This window comes from Anopheles merus, chromosome 2L (assembly GCF_017562075.2).
Source record: "Anopheles merus strain MAF chromosome 2L, AmerM5.1, whole genome shotgun sequence".
NCBI classification, from domain to species: domain Eukaryota; kingdom Metazoa; phylum Arthropoda; class Insecta; order Diptera; family Culicidae; genus Anopheles; species Anopheles merus.
The window spans coordinates 48,663,905-48,685,766 of NC_054083.1; the positions used below are offsets into that span (position 1 = coordinate 48,663,905).

Here is a 21,862-nt window from a genome sequence, read left to right on the forward strand (position 1 = left end):
GCCGCTGTCGTGACGGCAGCAAGCGAACGAAGTAGGCAACGGTTGTTATTCGGTCGGTCGGTCGGTTTCGCGGTAGGCCGCAAAGCAGCACGACCAGTGCAGTAGCAGCAGTTGGGTCGCAAACACACATTCGCTTCTCCTCCAAGCGCGCGCGCGAGCGCCGAACGAACCAAACGGCCTGCCCAGAGCGTAACGATACTTTTCATTCTATTTCCACAACCCCGTGTGACGCCCCGCGTATGTGTGTGTGTGTGTGTGTGTGATGATAAGCAATGGTTAGTGGCGACGGGTAATTGGCGACGCGCATTCTGCGTGCACAATTAAACCAAAATAAAGGGCACGAGATTCGTGTGGTGTGCATGCGTGTGTGTGTGAGTGTGTGCGAAGAGAGGAAGAGAGAGTAGTACTGGTTGGGTGTACATGGTTTGCAGGTCACCCCCTGCGAGGGCGAATGTTTTGCCAGTGAAAATGCGTAAAAACACACCGAGTGTGTGCCGAAATTCCACATCACACAAACACACAAACACACTCGGATGCACAGGAACCAGAGAGAGAGAGAGAGAGGCATCGTGACGTCGACCATATTGAAAGATTTTCATCCCCTCGGGGGGGGCGTTCGGTGCTGAAAACAACACCCCAGAGCAAGCCATGAAATTTGTATTTGAAGCGCGCGCGACAGTGCAAAATGGAAAATCGGCTCGCTGTGTGTGTGTGTTTGTGTGCTGTTGTGACGACGTTAATTTGGTGTTAATTTAGCGCGTACCCAGCGAACGGGAGTGGCGATCCTACTAACGGAGTGTGTGCGTAGCTGCACTTACGATTGCCCGAACGCGGTGAAAATGCATGTGTCAGGGTATTGACAGGGCAGCAATGTAACATCGAGCACACACAGTAATCTAGGAGCTTGAAAAGAATCTAACGTATGTGTGTATGTGTGTATTTTGTGCTTATCGATTTTGGTCAAAGGTGCGTGTGCTGTGTTTGCCCGTGTGTGTCTTTTCCTTTCCATCAAGCCAGGAGGGGTGAAGGGAGAGGGCATCACGTTTTTCGTCTGCGCACATACAAACACGCACCGCCTACTGTGCATGCGAAGCCTCTGTGTCCCGTGTGCGAATGTATGTGAAAGTATGGAACTGACATTTTAGAGCGAGCGAGAGAGCTAGAGAGAGGAGAAAGCAAACAAAAACAATAGGGCCGCGCTGTCGCTGCAAAAACCAAAACACAACACAACAGCACTTTTTCGCACCAAATAGAACAATTTCACTGTTTCTTTGGATGTGTGTGTGTGTTTGGTTCCTCTTTTTTTTTGGTGGGTTTTCCGGATCGTGAGAAACTCGGTCGGGGGGATGTGGTCACCCCTACCGGGTGTTTTATGTAATACACAGATTCTACCCGCAATCACAACCGCGCCCCACAAAAGAGCACAGGGGGACGCAGCACACGTGAAAAAATAACAAACGCCCCGAAACGTCCCTTAATTGTGTTAATTAAGCCCCGCTCTCTTGCACATCTCACCATGCGAGTGTGAACCTCAAACCCCCTCCTCTTGAATGTAGTGTTTCCCAACCATTTCCTTTCCAGCCGTGTTTCTGACAGCAGCTTTAGAGCGTTTCGCGAAAATACGCCACCAGCAGAACAGCACACGAGCCAAGCAGGCGGCAGCAGGCGAGATGCTGTGAGATGGCGCTAGGATAGTTTCACACGTTGTGTGCGTGCGTGCCACTGTGTGTGTGTGTATGTACAGTAATGGAGGTGTTCTAAAAATATAAGGCAAACAGTTTTGTCTGATTTCGGTGTCGTGAGTGCGTGCGTGCAAGGAAGAGAGAGAGAGAGAGAGAGAAAGACACCCTCAAAGAGGGGGAGTATCTCGAGTGAATAAAATCGATCTACCACCACGCAACGACCCTGGGCGTTGTTTGTTGACCATTTGCCATTGATAATTAGGTGGTGGTGGTGGTGGTGAAGGTGGCGGTGATGGTCAGTAGCGGCGTTTAAAGGGCATTCGAAGGTACCGGTGGAGACTGCCCTACTGGAAGGAGCAACCTTTGCAACGGTCGCCGTTAAGCAGCGCGATCAAACACACCTTCCTACTGACGCCGTGTGGTGAAGAAGCAAAATTACCTCAACCCCAGTAGCAAAAGCACCAACCACGAACAAGATGTCGATATCGAACGGGAAAACCTCTTCCGACATCGAGAATGTAGACTGGAACTCGTCCGGGATGTTGACCCACACCAGGTAAGCGGGTCGGAAATCAGGTTGCTAATATGATGTTCCCCTTTTTCCTATAGGATCGAGCTACGGGAACCGGTTCCAGTAGGAGGGCCCTGTGTGTTGTAGTGCCATTGGGTTCGTCGCCATTGTTTTTGCTGTTTATTTCCTCACGAGGCACGTTTATGTCTATTTCGCATAGACACAAACACCCCGAGCGCACGGACACATTAGCGGTTTTCTGGAGAGCAGCCACACACACTGCACAGGAACCAGTTGCTATTGCCAACCATCCTTTTCGCTCGGTTCGGTTAGATAAGATCGTTGGACGGGGAAAGGGTCCAAGCAGGCAATGCTAATCAAAGCTCTATCAAGGGAGCAACTACAGACAACAGGGAAAACACATTTCATCATTTACTGTTTGATAGCAATCGCAATGCAAAAGCAGAATGGTTCTCGCAACTGATAAGTCGCTCCAATTTTGCGGGCAGACAATGACAATGTTTGTGTGGAAATTGCCATGGATGGTTTATTTTTAAACTTTTATCGGAGATGAAATTGCGATGAAAAGCTGCATGCCTAGGACCTTGTGCAGGATGTCACAAACCCCCCGGGCCCTGTCGCCTTTCACTTTCAGCGCTTTTCACGCTTAGTTTGTGTGCGTGTGATTAACGCTAAACCACCATTGCTTTCGCCTACTTTCGCCTACTTTGTGCCTACTATGCTGAAGGATACTTTTCCCTTCCGACGGGGACACAACAAACAACAGCGCTGCGGTACGATTTATGCATAGCCTGCTCTAATTAATCCGTTCAAAGAACTGTCGGCTAATCCTGTCGGATTTACCAGCCCGGGGAACAACCACCACCAACGCCGTCGCAACAAATTACAAAACTGATTCGGTGTAAATTTATTCCACCACCACCACCATCCGTTGGCGGGCGTTGAGATGAATCTCGTTTGTTGGGATAAAAAAGGGAAATGAAAGAAACGGTGCACCGTTTCGGTTCATTGGCCGCGCGTATGCTGCCCACACTTGTTGTGTTGTGCACCGGCGCGAATGTGAATGAACGTGACCCACGCAAAAGACGAAAGCGCAAAACACGGCATCGTGTGTGTCGTGCACAATCTGCACTCGCACCACGTGGTGGAGGGGAGACACGAGTTTCTTGCTCGTGCTGGGAGCACAATAACAACGACAGCTGCAGCATGGGTACAAAGGTAGGCCATGCTGAAGCAGTTGAAGGTGCACGATGCTTGCGCCTTCAGCGACGAACCTTCCCCTTCCTCCCATTAAAACCTAAAGTACTCTTATGATGGTTTGCGCCGTTTGCAGGAAGAGAAGAGGGGGAGGGGGGGGGTAGTACACAAAGGGGTAATTATTTGTAGTTGCCGCTGGTCGAGCTTTTCGGCCGCTACTAACGAGCCTCTCCTTAGCTGACCCTTGAGGTGTGCTGTAAGGCGAGGAGGAGCGCCCTGTGGCGGTGTGCTTTCTTCTCAACTATAAACGCACGCGCACGCCGTTTGGATGCGTTTCGATATGCGTGTGAAGGTTTCTCGTGCCGCTGCCTGCTGATGGTGCTACTTCTAATGAAATGTTTTCACCCTGACAAATTAGCGAAGGTGAGAGGAATGAGGTGAGAAGGACGCTAACGACGTGCGTGTGCGAGGAGATGAGAGCAGTTTAAAAGGTTAAACTGTGTTTGCCTTCTCCCCTCCCCCCTGCTGCATACATTAGCATACCTTATTGGCGAGGTTATGATTGGACAGAGCAGTTGCAGTTTTATTGCAATCAAGTTACATCTAGGCTGAGCATTCTATGGAAAAATGTCCTTAAAAGAGGGAAACAGCTCATAACCGATCTACCGTTTGACTTTTTGATGACCTTCCCTGCTGTTAAGCTTCTCTTCATTCTTACCCTCCGTGTGGGATACTTTCTTCGATGTTGACCTTACTGTGTGCGGTTGACAACGCGCTCTAAAAACGTCACCAGCCACATAATCATGCCATGTAAACTGCCATTAAAAAGAGGAGAAGATGCTGTAACACGTTAAGCTGCTTTCGTTTTGGCTCTACAAACACTGTTCCTTCACTGTCGTCCTGCCGTCCTTGGTGGCAACGGGGAGAACTAAAATGCGAACGATAGCTTTTCTTTCCCCCATCTACAAAGAAAAAAAAAACTCTGTCCCCTTGCACACCACAACACGCGTTGCAGCAGTTTTCCAGTTGCAGTTTTCCGCACACAAAGAGACAAAGCGGGTTCTAGTGGTGGGCGGAGCATGGAATCAGAGAGAGAGATTCGTGGTTCCGTGTTCGGAATCAATTCTGGATTCGATTTCGATTCCGGAGCCACTTCTGGAGCCAATTCCGGAGCTGATTCCGGAACATATTCCAGAACCAGTTCCGGAGCTGATTCCAGACCCAGTTCCGGAGTCGGTTCCGGAGTCGATTCCAGAAATTGATTCCGGATCTACTATCCGGAATTGATTCCACCCAAACATTGGAGCTAGCCAGAATCGACCCCGGAGCTGATTCCGAAGACGACTCTGAATCCAGAATCAGTTCCGGAATCGGAATCTGGAAATGAACTCAGAAATGGAATTGACTCCAGAATTGGAATTAGCTCCAGAATGAGATTCAGTTCTTGAAATGAAATAAGAAGTTTCAGAAGCTAAACTCAGTCCGGGAATCTCCATGAGAATGGATCGTTTACAATTGAATTTGGATTCTTCGCGGCTATCAATACGTAGCATCATTGGACGCAAGAGCCTGTTCTAACATATGGATATGCCGAAACCGACTCCGATTTCGAAACTGATTCTACTTCCGAAGTCAATTCCGATTCCGGAGCCGATTTCAATTACAGACCCGATTCCGATTCCGGAACCGATTATGACTCCAAAGTCGATTTCTGAGTCAATTACGGAGCAGATTCCGAAACCAGTTCCAGTGCCGATGCCACAACCAGTTCCGAAGTCGATTCCAGACCCGAATCTGATTCCGAACCCAATTCCAAAACCAGTTCCGGAGCTGATTCCAGACCCAGTTCCGGAGTCGATTCCAAGAAATTGATTCCGGATCTACTGTTCGGAATTGATTCCAGCAAAACATTGGAGCTTGCCGGAATCGATTCCGACGAAAACGTAATTTTTCCCCATCACTAGTGGATTCCCTCTGGAAAAGGATGGAAAAAGGGGGGGTGAGTCATAAAACCCCTCTCCCTCTCCTGCCTCCCGATGGTACCGATCGTACCGACAGTTTGTTGAGCGCATATTTGCACACACACACACACCCTCCCACCGATAGCACCGATGCCCGCCTCGATCCTTCCTTTGTGGCCGATGTCCAGCATTTCAGAATGTCGGGAAATTGTCACAGCGTAAAACACCTGCTACCATCATCGGTCGCTTCGACCCCTAAAGCCCACCACCACCCACCCCCGACGGATGGAAAGGGTGGGGGGGGGACAAATATCTGGGAATGGTTGAGATTCATTCTGAGCTGTTGCGTTAGTGCGGCTGCTGCTGCTGCTACTGCTGCCAGATGTGGCAAGAACGTGCTCCGATACAATATTAAATTACCTTCCATTCGCCCCCCCCCCCCCCCCCCTCCCCTCCTCGGTACACTGGCCGCTGGTACGCAAATAAATGCACGTGCAGCAGCAGCAGCCTGTGTGTGCATTCTGCGCTGGAAACTGGAACACGGCGGTCTTGTTTCTCTCTCCCGGCAGCTCTCGGCATTGCTGCAGGCCCTGGTGGTGACACACACGGTGTGATCCCGGTGGTAATGGGGGACACATTAAACACGGAGAGGAGGAGAAGATGGGGGCTGTGTTATCAGTGCAAACGCGCAAACAAAAGCGCGCAATCGCGGCGTGTCGCGTGGTCATTCACTGTTTTATCTTCTGCTTTCGGCTTCGGCCGTCGGACAACACACGCCGTTATAGCCTTTGTTTGGGAAGGTAGGTGAATGTGTGGGGGGGGGGGGGGTTGTGAAGTAGCGGGAATTAGGTCCAGCTTTAGACTTAATTTAGCTTCTGTTCTCGGAAGCACAAACACACAGGTTGGCCAATGATAATGAGCTTATCATATAAAAAGGTGCGGGGGGGATTACATAGCATCTGACCCTCCGAGGACAACACACACACCGAATGAAAGCGAAATGGTTTCCAGGGGGAGTAGTTCTCCTCCCCCGTGCATTGTTATCTAATTAAGCACATTATCAATGAAACGGTACGAGGGCCTTTTGATAAGAAGGTGAGAAAGAGTTCAATGGTAATGAAATGTATCACTCTTCAGAGCTCACAATAAGCGAGGGTTTGAAGTACTTTTCGTGTTGTGCTTTTTATTCCGATTTTGTTGGTACTAATTCCACACTTGTCGAACGTGTGTGCTCATGGGTGACGTTAACGAAGGAATTCAATATTTTTATTATTTTATTTTACAACTCTTCAAACACGACAAACCCGTCAAACTCTCACCCTGAGCTACTGCTACTACTACTACTACTGGATGCAATAATTTCCTGCAGGTTACTATGCAAACGTACAAGTTGCATTTTGTCGCTCGGTTTCTCTTTTACATCATCTTTCAGGCAGGGTTAGGACCGCCCGGGTTCGTCGCCACTTTTGCAATGTTTCAAGTACACAGCCTCTTTACTTAACAAACATCCTCCATCTTCATCGCCACCGCCCCCCAGGGCCTCCACCCAAATGCTGATGCAACTAATGCCCACTAATGCACATTTTTCTCAAGTAGCACCCAGTTCCACCGAGCGTTGTTCGTCGCCCGGGTTCGTCGTCAACCGCCGGACAACTCAGGCTCGGTCGCTCGGGGAAAAGAAGCTTACACTCCCCATTCGGTGGGCATTGCTTGAGAAAAGCTTACTCCCAAGTTAATATAGGCAGAAATTAAAGTGCTTTTGAAAGGGAAAAGCCGTTTTTCCGGTACTAATTTTTCCATAGTTTTCCATAAAATAGGAACGTTTATATACTGCAGCCAATTTTGTGCAGTTTTTTGTTGTTTTTGTTTCATCTCACACACAAACACACACACACTTGGACACTAATTCCTTACAAATTGAAAAATGATTATTGCCGCTTGTTAAATTGTGTGCCATATTGCCCCCGGGTGTAGAGATGGGTTGGAGTGCGCCTCCCGTAATGGGGTGTTGTTGCTCATTAGAACTTTTTTTTTTTTTTTGATGACTCAATGCGACCGGGAGGAGGTACCAAACACTTGACTGAAAAGCTGATTCTCTCCGGAGTGGGTGGGTGTTGCACGATCTTCTCTGACGTCAACTAACAACGCCCCGGCCCGGGGGATTGCACAAAAGCGAACCTGTGTGTGTTGTCTGCTACCGATAATAGTTTCTCCAGTGGCGCGCTGTGGCTTTGTTTCTCCACTTTTAGAACTGGTTTGCATCCCGCGCGCGCGCGCGCGCTGATGAGATGAGCGGCTTCTCCCGTGTGTATTTATCGAAGTTTCCAGCGCCACGACTCACCTTTTTTTTATTTGTTTTTGTTTTTTTTTAGAGCGAAGATCGAGACGCGCAAAGTAGCGCGATAAATACATTAGGACAAGACCGGTTCGGTTCAGCAAAAACACCCTGCGCCGCCGCCCATATTAGACGACGAACCGCGCGGTTTAACCTTCGAGTACAGTACGTTGCTGCGCGCGCGGGCTGCTCTATTGCGCAACAGAGCCTCCTCTCCGTGCGTTGGGTTTGAGATCGCGATCGCGAATTTGTCGTGGTCGCGCTTTACTGGTCAGGCCCGGCCCCGGTGGTAGGTGTAAAAACACCCTCAAAGGGCTTGACACGGTTGGACGGTCCGGTCATTGTTTATGGGGTCTGAAAAGGGAAAGCGGGCATATGGTGCGCTGAGCTTGGGCTTGAGCGATGCTGCAATCACGCTTCTTGGCACAAGGTCGGTCGGTCCATCATAAAGCCCACCGGTGCATGTCTCCCAGCTGGGGGCTTTTTTTTTTTTGGTCTGTGTGTGATTATTTTCCTTGGCGAAAATTAGCATAAAGGTTGATCGGGTCGGTTCCGAGCCATAAACAAAACGTGCTGCCAATTTTCCGCTCCTCTCACGAAAGGAAACGCCCGGCATCATGCAGTGTATGTAACAACCGTAAAGTTCCAACCTGAAAGGCGGCATGCCGGAGTAAATTGTTATGGCCCTTTATTGGCCACTTCCTTTCCGCGTAAAAACGTTGGAAGCTTATCTTTTTCGAGTTCTTCTCCGCTCCTGTTCAGCTTTTTGTGGCTCCGTTACGTCCGGTCCGGCTCATCTGTCGCACGCGGTGCAGTTTTCAAGCCCCGAAAAGCGATCCAACGAAGAGGTGAAAAAGGCAAAAAGCGAACCTAACAAAACATAAAGAAAGAGAGAAGAGAAGGAGAAACCATAAATTGTGCTGCTACTGCTGCTGCTTTACACCAATTTCCAAGGTCAAGGTTCCGGCCTATGGCTGATTGCACTACCGTTCGTGGCAGTGTGGCCGCGCAAATTGTAACGCGAAGAACTTTCACCATTCGCTCGTTCGCTCGCACGCCGCACTTTAGATATTAAACCTGTTCCGATGGTTTTTCTTTAGTTTCCGGTATTTATTGTTTCAATAGAGAGAGGTAGAAAAAAAGGTTCCTCGCTTGTGGCCAAGAAACACAAAAAAAGGTTAAGAGACGAATTATTGTAGCACTGCACATCGATGTATCTTTGCTCTTCTTTGTGTTGTACAAGTACACAGACTCGCAAGCTGAACGGACAAAAAGACACATCAAGAGTGTTCTCTTTGTTGGCTCTCTCCCTTTCTGTCTCTCTGTAGATGTATGCCACCCAGACCTAAGACACGTACAGTGAAGGTGAATTTTCTTTTTGGAGGGCAAATTCGAATGCACTACCAGCAGGGCAAACAAAGAGCGCGTTAGTGTGAAAAAAACTATTGTCCTCTGGCTGGACATGAATTCCTGCCCTCAGTCAGTCCCTACATCGAGCACGTGGCGGCGTTCAAGCGATCCAAAATGGGTGTCCGTCCAATTACCCGCTCGAGAGGTGACCGGCGGTGGCCTCGGCGTCTGTGTTTTTGGATTGCACTAACCGCCGCCGCACTAACTACAGTGGGCGATAAAAAGGTCAAGTGCAGCTCAAGGGATTTTTTGGTTCGATTGCCCGCCGCCTCCATACCCATACTTGGAGGAAATGGGGCCCATAAATTTGGATTTCTCTCTTTCTGACTCGATGGCACTTTGTTTTGCGATTGAACAGTCATTGCATGGACAATGCGAGATTAAGAAGGTGGTCCGATAACTTCATACTTTTGAAGCCTTTTTGTGTATGGAGACAACATTCACTTACAGCAACATCCCGTTCCGTTAAGGAGCAATAAACTTGTAATACAAACCAAACTGCCGGCCCGCCTGGTGGCATTTGTGATTGTGGGGAACTTTCAAAAAAAAAAAAACAGCGTTCATCCCAACCGCCGCCGTCGCTGTAAAAAACAACGAACCCGGGAAGAGGTGCGCATTGTCAACTTCCGGACAGAGTGTGTTCCGAAGAGAGGGGGGGAGATTGCATTCACCAGCCAGGGCTGCGATGGCCCTTCTTTTAGGTATGCGGCTCACGTTGTCTCGAACGGTGTTCTCTGATACGATCGACCGGTTGACCATGAAGCAGGGCCACCAGTTCGTACGCGGAAACATACGGCGTTGTTGTGTGGTGGAGCCGACGCCGCCGCATCACCAGACGGCCGCGCTACGCATCGTTGATTTGATTTTAATCCATCCCCATGGGAGGAGGAGGAGAAGGGTGCATTGCATTCATCATCATCATTGATGCTGCTCGAATAACGCTTGTTCTTGTTTTGTTGTATTTTTTAGAGTCGGAGGAGGAAGCCCCAACCTTGGTTCTGACATGAGCGAGATATTCCGATGTAAATGCGAGCTTGGAATCATTTATCACCCGCTTCATTTCGTTTGCCGGTGTGCCTACTGATGATTAAAGACTATTGACCAACCGGGACGCAAAGTCACACAGGCATCAAGGACATAAATTGCGATTAATGCGCGATTCCCGCCAAATCGCAAGCCCCAAACTGGACGCGGAAAATTGCGCCGTTTTGCGCATCGCCGTGCGGTGGATTTTCACACCCACCGGAGAAGATGATGATGATGCATCCAATCGTGTCCGTCCATGCCAATCCAATACGTATAAATTCTGCTGACGCGCGTCCAACGCGCAACGTGCGTCACGGCAGGTGGTTTGGAGTCTCTCACGCCTTACGCGGCTGTTGTTGCACGGGGCCAGTCCGGCATTTAATAGTCCAAGGCCTTTTCCCCATCATTACCATCATCATCATCATCGTTGGGTGGGTGGTGGATGGTTGGTCATCAATTTTCCTCGCCGTGCCTCCTGCGCCACGTGACACCACCGCGCGCGTTGTGTGAACTATGTTTGGCAGACGCCTGCCAGTGCGTGTCGTCGTGGTAGCGATTGCATACGTTTAAGATATGCAAATGGAAGGCGTGTAAAATTGCTACCACTTCAGCAAAAAAAAAAAATCTATGACGCGATTTAAGAGTAAAATATTACGTGTTGAGTTTTACACACCAGTAGAAGAGAGTAGAAGCTATCTACTAATGTAACGTACTGCCATGAATGACTTGAATGACTCCTCCAGCTTTTTTGGGATATTAAAAGAAAATAACTATCCCTTAGAGCCCAGTAGTTTGGCCTCCGGGGCCGCCCGCACCGAGATAAATTGATTAGAGAAATGCTCGATCGATATTACTATCCTCGCGGCCATTATTGGGTGGAAAACGGTCCGACCACTCGGCTTATTTATATTTCAACGGTTAATGTATTGACATATTACCGAGCGCGTATGCGCGCTTTCCGGCCGGCCAGCCAGCACACCATACGCACCACGAAAGTTGTTGCGCAGAGTCCCCCCCCCCCCCCCCTCCAGATCCACACCACACAGGAATGGAAATGTCAAGTTGTCACCCGGCGGTCTCGGAATGGGGTGGAAATTACTTTGGGAAACTATTTTGCCCTCAATTACACACACTGTGTGCTCTCCGATGGGTGGGTGGTGGTAATATGCGGAGGTGAGGTTAATGAGAACACCAAAATCCATAATTCCCCCCGATACGGTTCAACGGCTCACTCACCTGTCGAGAAATACTTGAATTGGAGTGCTCTAAAGGTCGTCCGTGACGATAGCGGGGCCACTTGCAAGAGTTTTACATCGTTGCTATGGGATTTCCTTCCACGATTGTCCCAATTCGATGACGTACTGATGTGTGGCAAATTCAAGCAAATTTCCTTATGACAGCACAGACACACACTCACACCCGCCTGTAATCGTTGTGCCAAGGTGTAGAGACTTTTTTTTGGAGGAGAAGGTATAACAGGATGATGGCTGTCTCCGTCTCACTCTCACACGTTTGAAAGCCATTTCAGTGGAAAGACGTTTTTTGTGTGAACTGACGCGCCTCGGGATCTGATTCGCATGAAAATGGCGGCTTTTTTTACATACAACACCCATATGCGTGTGTGTGGGTGTCTTGATATTCGCCCATAGGACGCTTCCTGTCTAGCAAAGAGCTGCTAATGGAAGCAGAAATTAAAGTGTCTGGAAAAGTTCATAAATCCTTGCGCTATGTCCTGCCGGTGGATTAACAATTATCTGAAAAAGTTCGAGAAGGAGTACGGGCAGAACGATGCCTGGAAGGACTACGATCCCGATTCGATCGACGTGACGTACAGGGACATTCTCCCAACCATGAAAGTTCCTGACAACAGGATGGAGCAGAAGTACTCGGCGTTGGAGTTGGATAAGACCCGCGAAGCTTTCAAACGGTACGGGCGTATGGTTGCGTTGGCGAAGAAGGAGCGACATTCCCGCCGCTCGCGGAACTTCCTGTGGCGGCTGCTCGGGGCCGAGGTGCTGCGGAAAACGGATCGTCCGACGCACAAGCTCATTCTGCGCAAGGCAGCGAAGCAGGTGAAGCTGTTGAAGCGCAAAGAAGCGGAACTTGCGCGCAGTCTTGAGCTTTGCCGGAACGAAAATGCAGAGTACAAAGCACGAGTAGCGGATTTGCTGGAGGAACTGCAAAGGGAATTGCGCAAGGGTTGATTAGAGGTGCGCAGGAGCGGAGAAGCGTTACAGTGAGGCCGTTTTATTCGAGAATCGTTTTATGTTTGTTACAAGATTTACAACACGGATGCCTTTTGCTACAAATATAGAACTGAGATGTTGTGTTCCCTCCTTCCTACCGAGCGCGTTTGTGTAACTTTCTTTCGCTACAAACCGATGGCGCAATTCAAATGCAATTCCAGTGCGCAATAGTCGGTGTTGTTGGTCGTGCGCGCTTCAAGATGCACACCACGTCCCCACACGGTCGAACATTCCAGGTCCTCCCCCTCCTCGGTGGAGGGTATAAAACTGGAACCCCGCGCATCGATTGCGCATCGAATCCGATCCGAATCGGATATAATACCGGGTGTAAACCCGCATCAACGTCGTCGCCTGCTGAATTTTGCAATTTCGTACCGGTCAGCCCGGCTTGGTTGGCGATAAATTTAGCAACTTACGGTCACCCCCCCCCCCCCCAGCTGCGCCAGCAGATGACGGGACGAGATGACGGTTTGGTCCGATGCCACTCCAACCTCTGGGGCACCGATCTGGTACAACCGGTTCGTTCCCTTTCCTAATAAGCGCTGCTGTTTCATGCTTAAGCGTTTTAATGCGTTGTGCGCAAAAAAAAGCGCACGCCGTTAGGAGATTGCGCTAAGCAAGAAGGCGAAACATCTCGATCCTCCGCGCCGAGCTGCGTGAGTCAGTTAGAAATAATCGATTGTCGTTTCTGAATTATTCTAGTCTAGCTGACAGAGAGAGAGAGAGAAAAAAAAGTCAGTCAGCTCGGGTGACACAAATGTGTGTGACTTCATCACTGAGCGAAGTCGGAAAGACTGATTACTTATCACTCATACCAGGGTTTAGGGTTGGGGAGCATTCATTCCAATCCCGGAAAGTAACTGCACCGACTATCACGCAAGCCATGACGGCACTTTATGTGTTGAATGCCATCAAAACACAAAGCAGCAATGTGTTCGTGGTATGTGTGTGTGTGTGTTCGTGGTATGTGTTTGTTTAATTACCATTGGAATCCAAAACGGCGCTCCATTTCCTGATTTAGCGCCCGGTTAGAACGGTGCATTAATAATCATAATTGATTTTTCTTCTAGATCATCGCCACCATCAATCACTATCTTATCGGGAATGTTTTCTAGACACACTTCACACCACACCACACAACCGTGTGCACTCTGTTCTTGTTGCACTTCGTCGGGCTACTTTGATAAGGGGTACACACTCTCCTCTCTGCTAGGCGACGCACGCATAAGCGAGCTGCCCGGGTTTTGTTCCGCGTCTAAATAGTCGGCCAAAGCGACCCAATGATGAGGAGCAGAGTAGGCGCGTGCTCCGATGACTTCCGTGAGTGACCTCCCATTCGAGCGGCGGGTTCTTATCACGCGCAGGGCGTCCTCCGTTTTTAGGACTCACTCTCTCTCTCTTCACGACTTAATTCTGAACGCTATCGAGGACAAGAATCACGTGCTCCTGGGTGATATGGTTTGCTTTTTAGATCGTCCGATTACGTTCAACCCATTATGGGAGCACTTTGAACTAGTTTGCAGTTCACTGCGGCCTTTTGGAAAGACTCTTTGGAAGAGATGCCTATGAAACTCTGAAGCTCTGAAGCCGATTGGACGAGGATAGTGCTCCGAGAATATTACCTCCATGAAAGTGGATTAACTGCTAATAGGCTTCTGGATCTGATGTGTGTCCTACAGCCCGAATCCCGTACAGTCATCTGACAGCTCCCGGTTCCTATTTTCCAAAACTCATCCCGGACGTTCCAGTGGCGCTATAAAATTCTAACCCTTTCCCGGGATTACGTACCGAGGAAAGTAACAACAGGAAATAGAACACTGTGATCCGATTTTGCAGTGGCCGGTAGCGCCAGGTTGTGAGGGTACTTTATATACTTACCTAGCTTTTTATTGCGACGGGCCCTGGGAAATAGGTCATCTCATCCTCTCCACAGTCATCCCAAACCAAAACTGCTCCAGCGCTTGTGTGTGTGTGTGTGTGGGTAGGATGGATAATTAAATGGGATAACCACAAGGATAGAGGAGAACACCACAACCATGTCTATCTGTATGTGTGTGTTGGTGCTCCAATGATACCGAGACCTCAATCTACATGCAAGCGGGAGTTGTGTTTTTTCCCCAACCTCAAAAGCGTTGATGATTTATCATCCCTCTGCCGAGTTTCTGGAAGCTCCCCCCCCCCCCATGCATATAGAGTGGACACACTTTACTGTATGTGTGGATCTCTGGGAACGATGGCATCCTTGACACACTTTAACCCCACAGTTCCTGACACGATGGTTCTATCGCTCCCTCTCAAGCTCCCGTGTTAGTAGTTGGATGAGGATTGATAATCCTCACTGGCGGGAGGCGGAAGTTTTCATTGCCAAAGCCCCGATTACCGATTTCTATCGCATCCTCGCCAACGGTGTGTGGAGGAGTGCTTTTTTCATTTTAGAATTCAGCCAGAGACACGCTTGCCGCAGCACACACGCAACGTTATTATGCTCTGCGCGTGCTTTCCCTCCATTTCGGACACATGTGTGTGTCCGTCCGTCCATGCCAGTGCCAGTGGTAATGATGGTTTTATGGATATTCGTTCACGAGAGGCCACACACGCCACAATAGAGAAGAAGGACATTTGGAGGAGGGAAATTAATTCGAATGCCTGATTCGGCTGATAAGTTAACCAGTGGGAACCAGCTTGAGGGAAGGGGCTCAACTGTGTACCTCAAATCTCCCTCCTATTTACACACACGGAACTAATCGAAATTTCTCTTTCTTTCTATTTTTACCTCTTTGTAGGTACGGTTCCACCAGCAGTCAGGTGTCGCAAAGCAGTGGCGACATTTGCCGCATCTGTCACTGCGAGTCCGACACACACAACCCGCTGCTGACGCCCTGCTACTGCTCCGGAAGTCTAAAGTTCGTGCACCAGACCTGTCTGCAGCAGTGGCTGACGGCGTCGGAAACGAATTCCTGCGAGCTGTGCAAGTTCCCGTTCATCATGCACACGAAAATCAAACCATTCAACGAGGTAAGGAGAGAGGAGAAGGAGGAAATGGATGTTGATGGGCGTCAGCGGACTTTGTCATGTCAGCGGAAAAACAGCGACGATGACACGGCAACACAGCACCTAAGGGCTTCGACGGTTCGATGGCTTTAATTTTGGGCGCTCGCAACGCGGGGATCGAAATTTAATCGATTTTGCGATTGATTTTTGTGTGCTTTGGTTTTGTTTTTCAGTTGCTTGAAGGTTCTTTAAAAGATGATTTGCGCGTGTGCGTGTGTGTACAGCAGAGCCTCCGTCAGGGCCAACGGCCCATCATCATTGGGCGAGTGTGGAATCGGTGCTAACAGACAGATCAAACACGCTTGCTGCACGCATTTGCCAAGTCAATTTGCACCCGGTCACTAATACGGGCCGCCGGTCGCTCGGACAAACACAGCAAGGGTCACAGAAACGCCGCACTTGTTTGTCGATGGCCACCACTGCATCTCTGCAGCGCGTTTGTGCAGCCTTGCTCGGGGGAAGCGCATGAACCTTGAGGTTTGCCAGAACAGCCGCGAGACACAAGAACTGGCGTCGGCCACGCGCTGAGGCACAGGGAAGATGAGCACGCGGATGTGTGAGTGTGTGTGTGTGTGGTTGCATTACATTGACCTATATATTCCCCGTGCGGCGCTCCAGCTGTACCGTTTGCTTCCCATTGCCCGATTCAAGGACCATCGGGGTTCTTTTTTGTGCGCAAATCGGCCCACGTGTGGTTGGGAAAACCGAGCAGCTGAGATATCCTCCCGCCTGGTGCGATGTTGCTGCGGCTCTTTCTTCCCCATTTCACTCACTATGTAGCATTTTCTCTTGTGTCCCTGTGCGTGTGTGTGTGGGTTGGCTCTTATGGCAATAAATAACTCCCCGTTCCGGATCATTACAGTGTTGCTGGGAGATGGTTATTTTTTGTATTTTCTTCTTTGCATAGTAGTAGGCTCTGGGGCTAGCAGGGAAAAGTTGCGCAAGCATTTTCTCCTTCCCCACGTCGCCCACGTTTTGACAAGACACACCGAGCCAAGCAAGCTGTGTGTCACACATTGCTGAGTGATTTTTTGAAGCGGTTGCCAACCATGCTGCTGCTTCCAGTTCTGTTTTCTTCGAGCAGCAAACCCATTCAAGAAGCAATTGGCTGGCCCTGCCGCCCCCACAGAGCAGCAAGCCCGGCGAACGTGATAAACAGTTGGTGCATTTTTAATGCCTTTCGCTTACCATTTTCACTTGCGCGTTCTAGCGCGGTCCGCTGAAAAGGGTAGCCAAGCATCCTGGTAGAACTTGCTAAGTGTCCGTGTGTGGCTGCTGTGCATCAAGAGAAATCATTGGATTTATCATCGTGTGTACCTACCGCGCATTGGGTAGAAGAGACGTATCAGAAAACGAATGGTGGTTCCTTCGCAAATTTCGAGCCGGAGCTCTAACGACTTGTACAGGCAGTGTGTAGTTTTATTATTTCATGTTGGTTTAGCTAGGGTCATATATGGCGCTACGACACACTCCACCGTGTGTGTGCGCATGAAGGATGATAGATGAAGGGGAGAGGTAGCAGGCCGTTAGACAAACACATCAAGATTGGAGCACGGCAAAGCGCACCATTAAATCGTGTCCCAAAAGAGCTGCTACTAGCGGGATTGTTTTACAAGCACAAAGGAAAAAAACGAATGGTTTATTGACACAGAGAGAGACGTACACACACACACGAGCATATGAGCTGGCAAAACGACAATTTTAACGGGTTTTTGGTTGGGTCGCGCTCGCGCGAGACCATGCGGGAGATTGTGGTGAAGTTCAAGTTCAAAGATCGATCCCAGTCCGGTCTCACGTGTCGTGACGAAGAATAATTATTGGGCAGTGCGAGAAGGAGGGAGGTTAAATTATACCTTCCTGGGTGGTTGGGTGAGATGAAGCGGTTTTATGCACCAAAAGAGGGGTGCGATAAAATGAAATAAAAAACTCGCTAATAAACGCCAGCCTTGCGTGTTGACATTTTATTCGAATATGTCTGCTCGAAAACGCAGTGATGGAAAGGGAAATTAGATCAATCGGTCAACTTGAAACCAGTATATCCTCTTGAAGCGGGAGCGTTGTTATAAATGATTTAAAATTCATTTAAAATGTAAATCATGCAGAGTCGTCATTTGGAGCAAACGGAACGAGCAAAAAAAGCTACAAAGCGACGAGCAATGCTAATGCCTCAACGACATTTTCGTAACGGCGCTGAAAAATGATTCGTTATAATTCTTTTCTCCCCGTGTGTTAATGTGTCTTTTTTGTCCTTCTTCTCTCTCTCTCTCCCTACAGTGGCGCAGCCTGGATATGTCCGGCGTGGAACGGCGCCGGCTGTGCTGCGCCGTGCTGTTCCACTGTGCCGCCGGTCTGTGTGTCATCTGGTCGCTCTGCGTGCTGATCGAGCGGGCGGCGGAAGAGGTACGGCGCGGACAGATCGGGTGGCCGTTCTGGACGAAGCTGATCGTGGTGACGGTGGGGCTAACCGGTGGCGTCGTCTTCATGTACATCCAGTGCAAGCAGTACTTGAATCTGTGCAATCGTTGGCGTGCAAGAAATCGGTAAAATCTCCACCACATTCAATAGGACAAATAGGACTTACATATGTTTTTTTCTATTCATTTGCAGCATTTTGCTCATACAGAATGTGCCGGAAAAGATCCACCCGCCCCAGTCGCCCCAGATGCCCCAGTTTCGGCGCGTCCAGACGGCAGCAACCTCGGGCCAACCGCTCGGCGGCGGCACGATGGGCATCAATGCGGTGAACAATGCGGTGACGGCGTCGGTGGCAGCGGCAGCAGCGGCTGCGGCCGCCGCCCGCCAATCGTCGTACGATCATCCGCTCGGTGCGGCCACGGTCAGCGTCAGCCTGGGGGGCGGTGGACCGTCAACCGGCGGCGGCGGCGGAGGCAATCACTGCGAGCTGCAGCTGAACCAGCAGGGCCAGATAATTGCGGCCAACATCGAGAGCAACTCGATCGGGGGGTACGATCGCGACTGGACGCTGGACGACATCAGCCAGGTGTCGTTCAAGCCGTGCCTGCAGGGCAGCGGCAGCCTGACGCCGATGCCATTCCACGACTCGGTGCACAACATCTGCGAAACGACGACGGGCAGCGGAAGTGGCATCATGGTGATGAGTGCTACCTCGACGACGGCTGGCGGTGGTGGTGGTGGCACTGCCACATCCTCCTCCACCATCACCACGAACGGTAACGGCAGCACGCACCGTTATTCCACCGTGTCCAGCTCGTCGAATCCGGGTGGGGCGGAACAGAGCACGAACAGCGTCGGAAAATCGATCACCGGCGGTGGTGGTCCCGAGCTAAGCCTGCTGACAAAGCTCAACAATGGAGCGGCCGAGCGGAGTAGAAGCAACTCCCCGAACGTAGTGCCCCGTCCCGAGGCCGGCCCGGCGCCCGGTGCGATGGGCCGGTACGTGAATTCGGCCATATTCCTCGAAAACCGTGATATTTTAAACGATCCCGCGCTGGGACCGACGGGTCATGACGAGCCGCCGGCGAGCAAGCTATACCACCGACACTCGACCGTACTGAGTGGAGGTGGGGTAGCAGCAGCAGCAGCACCACCACCAGTCGGCATGGCTGCTGGCTTTGGCCGGGAGGAGGCGCTGGCCACCCAATCGGTAGCTACCGAACCGAGCAAATCGTACCGCCGCTACTCGGACACAAAGTTGCTGCAGAAGCAATCGCTCAGCTTCCCGCAGGAACCGCTCGCGCTGTGCGAGATCGGCACGCACACCAAAGACCAGCTGCTGCTCAATCCCAAAAGCATCATCTACGACATGACGAGCCTGCTCGGTCCGGCGGTCGACCTCAAGGACCCGCACCCGATCAATGCGGGCGGTTCGTCGTCCGATCGGGCGCTACTGACCGGCGATGGGGCGGCAGGCAGCAGCAACGGTCGCCATCACCACAACCACCATCACCACAGCCACCATCACCATCATCCGCATCATCACCATCGGCACCATCACGGGGCGTACCATCATCATCCGCTTGCGGGGCCGGTCGATGGCGGCCGGCCGGCCGGCGCCGACGATTCCATCCAGCAGAATGCGCTCCAGACGACCGACATCCAGTTCGAAAGCGGCGCCCCGCTGGACGACGATGCGCTCGAGATGAACATACAGGAAATACTCGAGTACGATCAGCTTCAGCAGCAGCAGCAACATTATTACGCACCGGACAAACACTCTCCTCGTGCGCTGGTGGAGCAGCGATTATCGCTCGAGAACATCCTGCAGTCGTCGTACCACGACGATCCGGGCGCGGTACCGGTCCGCCCGTACTACGACCACCACGGCCATTCGATGCTGTCGCTTAGTCTCGCCAGCAAAACGCCACCTCCTCATCCTCCTTCCACGCTCCTCAGCGGTGCGGCGGGCGTCGGTAGCCACGTGGTGGCGCCGCCGCAGATCGTACCGCCGACACTGTCCACCGACTATCCGTACCCGCGCTCGACGATGGCCGGTACCGTCGTCGTGGCGGAAAGTCCCTATCAGCAGCAGCAGCAGCAGCAGCAGCAACAGATGCATCCGCAGCTGCAACAGCAACGCTCACACTGCTGTGGTGAAACGGTGGACGCGTCACGTTTCGCCAGCGACAGCAACAAGCTGAAGCTGTTCAAATCGTTGCCCAATTTGAGCGCGAGCAGTGAGAATCTGCTACCGTAGGGGCAAAACCGTTGCGCGGAGAGCAAATCAATTACTTCAAGCATGAGGCTGACCACCAACCAACAGGACGCTGCGGTGTAGTAGTAGTAGTAGTAGTAGCTGTGGGTTTAGTGTGTAGGGAAAATGAAGACAAGGGGGTAAGGGAAGAAACGTAAAATATTTGTGATTGTTCGCTAGAGGTAAACCAAGCGCTGTAGATGATATTTTAGCAGGGTTTTAAGCATTAGTAAGTGATCGGGATGTGTGTGAGTGTGTATGAGTGAAAGGATGTGCGGATTTATAGACTTGAAAAAAACGAACCTTTAGGAAGGAAACAGGAAGTAGCGAACGGATGCAGAAGGAGCGTTTGTGAGCGAATAGTGTGTATGTATGTGTGGGTGCGTGCGTGTGAACTCTAGTGATAGGAAAAACCGGCGCCAATTTCTCAACTTTCCCTGTTCTTCTTGTAACCCCTCTCTGTCTCTCTCTCTATCTATAGTAGTCACGTTTTAACCGACCGAATTTTGCAAAGGCCAATCTTAACTAGCAGCAAACAAACAACGCGCACTCCCTTCGACATATTTTAAACTTTCCCTCCGTTTGGGGATGTTGGGACTGATGGGACTGATAGGTATGGCCATCGGGAATGCTGGCAGGCACTGGCTGGCTGTGGCTGGCTCCCACCCTGGTTGGATGTGTGCTGTTGGATTGTATAGATAAAGTTACTACTAGCATTATTAGATGCAAAAAACCAATCAAGTCAGTCGTAAATATCTCTCTCTCTCTCTCTCTTACTGTGTCTCAATTTCAATTTAAACACAACAGCGCAGCGCAGAGAGAAGATTTGTAGAGAATTCTTGTGCCACGCGGGGGTCGTCCACGCGGGAGCAGGGGAAATGAAAATTGTGAATCGAATTTTAGCGAATTAACGTGTAGAAGCAGCAGCCAGTGTGTAGTCGTACACATCACATACTCGCACTGATCGGTATGTCGTTGTATGATGCAAAAAAAAGCAGGATTAAAAGAGAAAGGTATCGATCGGTACACGCACGGGCACAAGCAGCAAGGCGGAGAAGCTTTGCTTCAATTCTTCCCCTCTCCCCTGCCTGTTATGTTGTGTCGGTCGATAGTGATAAAAGCGCAAGGGACGTAAGCAAAGAAGCTTAGAATCTTAGACCCATTGGAGTTTTTTTTTTTAACTGAAATTCCCTTGTTTGTATAGTGTAATGTTGCGACATACACACACACACGGCATATGTATTGTGGTGTACATTTGATTCTTAGTGATAACACTGACTCAATGACTAACTGAGCAAATATGTTACTGTTTCATTTTACTATTTAAAGTGTCCAATACAATTCGAAAAGCAAAACTGGTATTGCCTGTGCGTTCGTTTGGAATTAAAAAAAACGGAAAGAAACTAAATAATATCAATGAAACATAAGCTTTTTGAAAAAAGATATTCAAACAGAGAAACAGATACCAAAATGAAGAATTTGTATGTAACGGATTTTTAAAAGATATCAAGTATTTGAAATTAAAAATCCCGTAACGGAACCACCCTGTATCGAAGCATTTGACAGCTCGAAATGCAGCGTTCATTTGTGCAAAGTGGCGGTTACACAGAAAACCTCATTCCGAACCTTTTATATGGTTAATTTACGATTGTTATTATTGATCCAACATATTCTTGAGATTTTAAATGTTTAGCGAACCATTTCAAGCTCGAATTATCGTTTTTATTTTATGGAAAATAATCGAAAATAA

General features: G+C 49.9%; 1 protein-coding gene across 8 annotated transcripts; it reads left to right on the forward strand.

The window, feature by feature from the left end:
* The first annotated feature begins 45 nt into the window (after positions 1–45).
* LOC121591922 (lateral signaling target protein 2 homolog) lies at positions 46–21,483 on the forward strand. 8 transcript variants are annotated; one of them, XM_041913004.1, is made up of 5 exons: positions 46–275; positions 1,582–2,238; positions 15,173–15,404; positions 17,715–17,980; positions 18,048–21,483. In XM_041913004.1, the coding sequence occupies exons 2-5, from the start codon at positions 2,159–2,161 to the stop codon at positions 20,113–20,115; spliced, it is 2,646 nt and encodes an 881-aa protein (XP_041768938.1). In that variant the 5' UTR covers positions 46–275; positions 1,582–2,158; the 3' UTR covers positions 20,116–21,483. The 8 variants fall into 8 exon arrangements, with proteins under 8 accessions (XP_041768938.1, XP_041768941.1, XP_041768937.1 ...); XM_041913007.1 differs by having other exon boundaries at positions 46–189; positions 1,557–2,238; XM_041913003.1 differs by having other exon boundaries at positions 46–189.
* Positions 21,484–21,862: the final 379 nt, after the last annotated feature.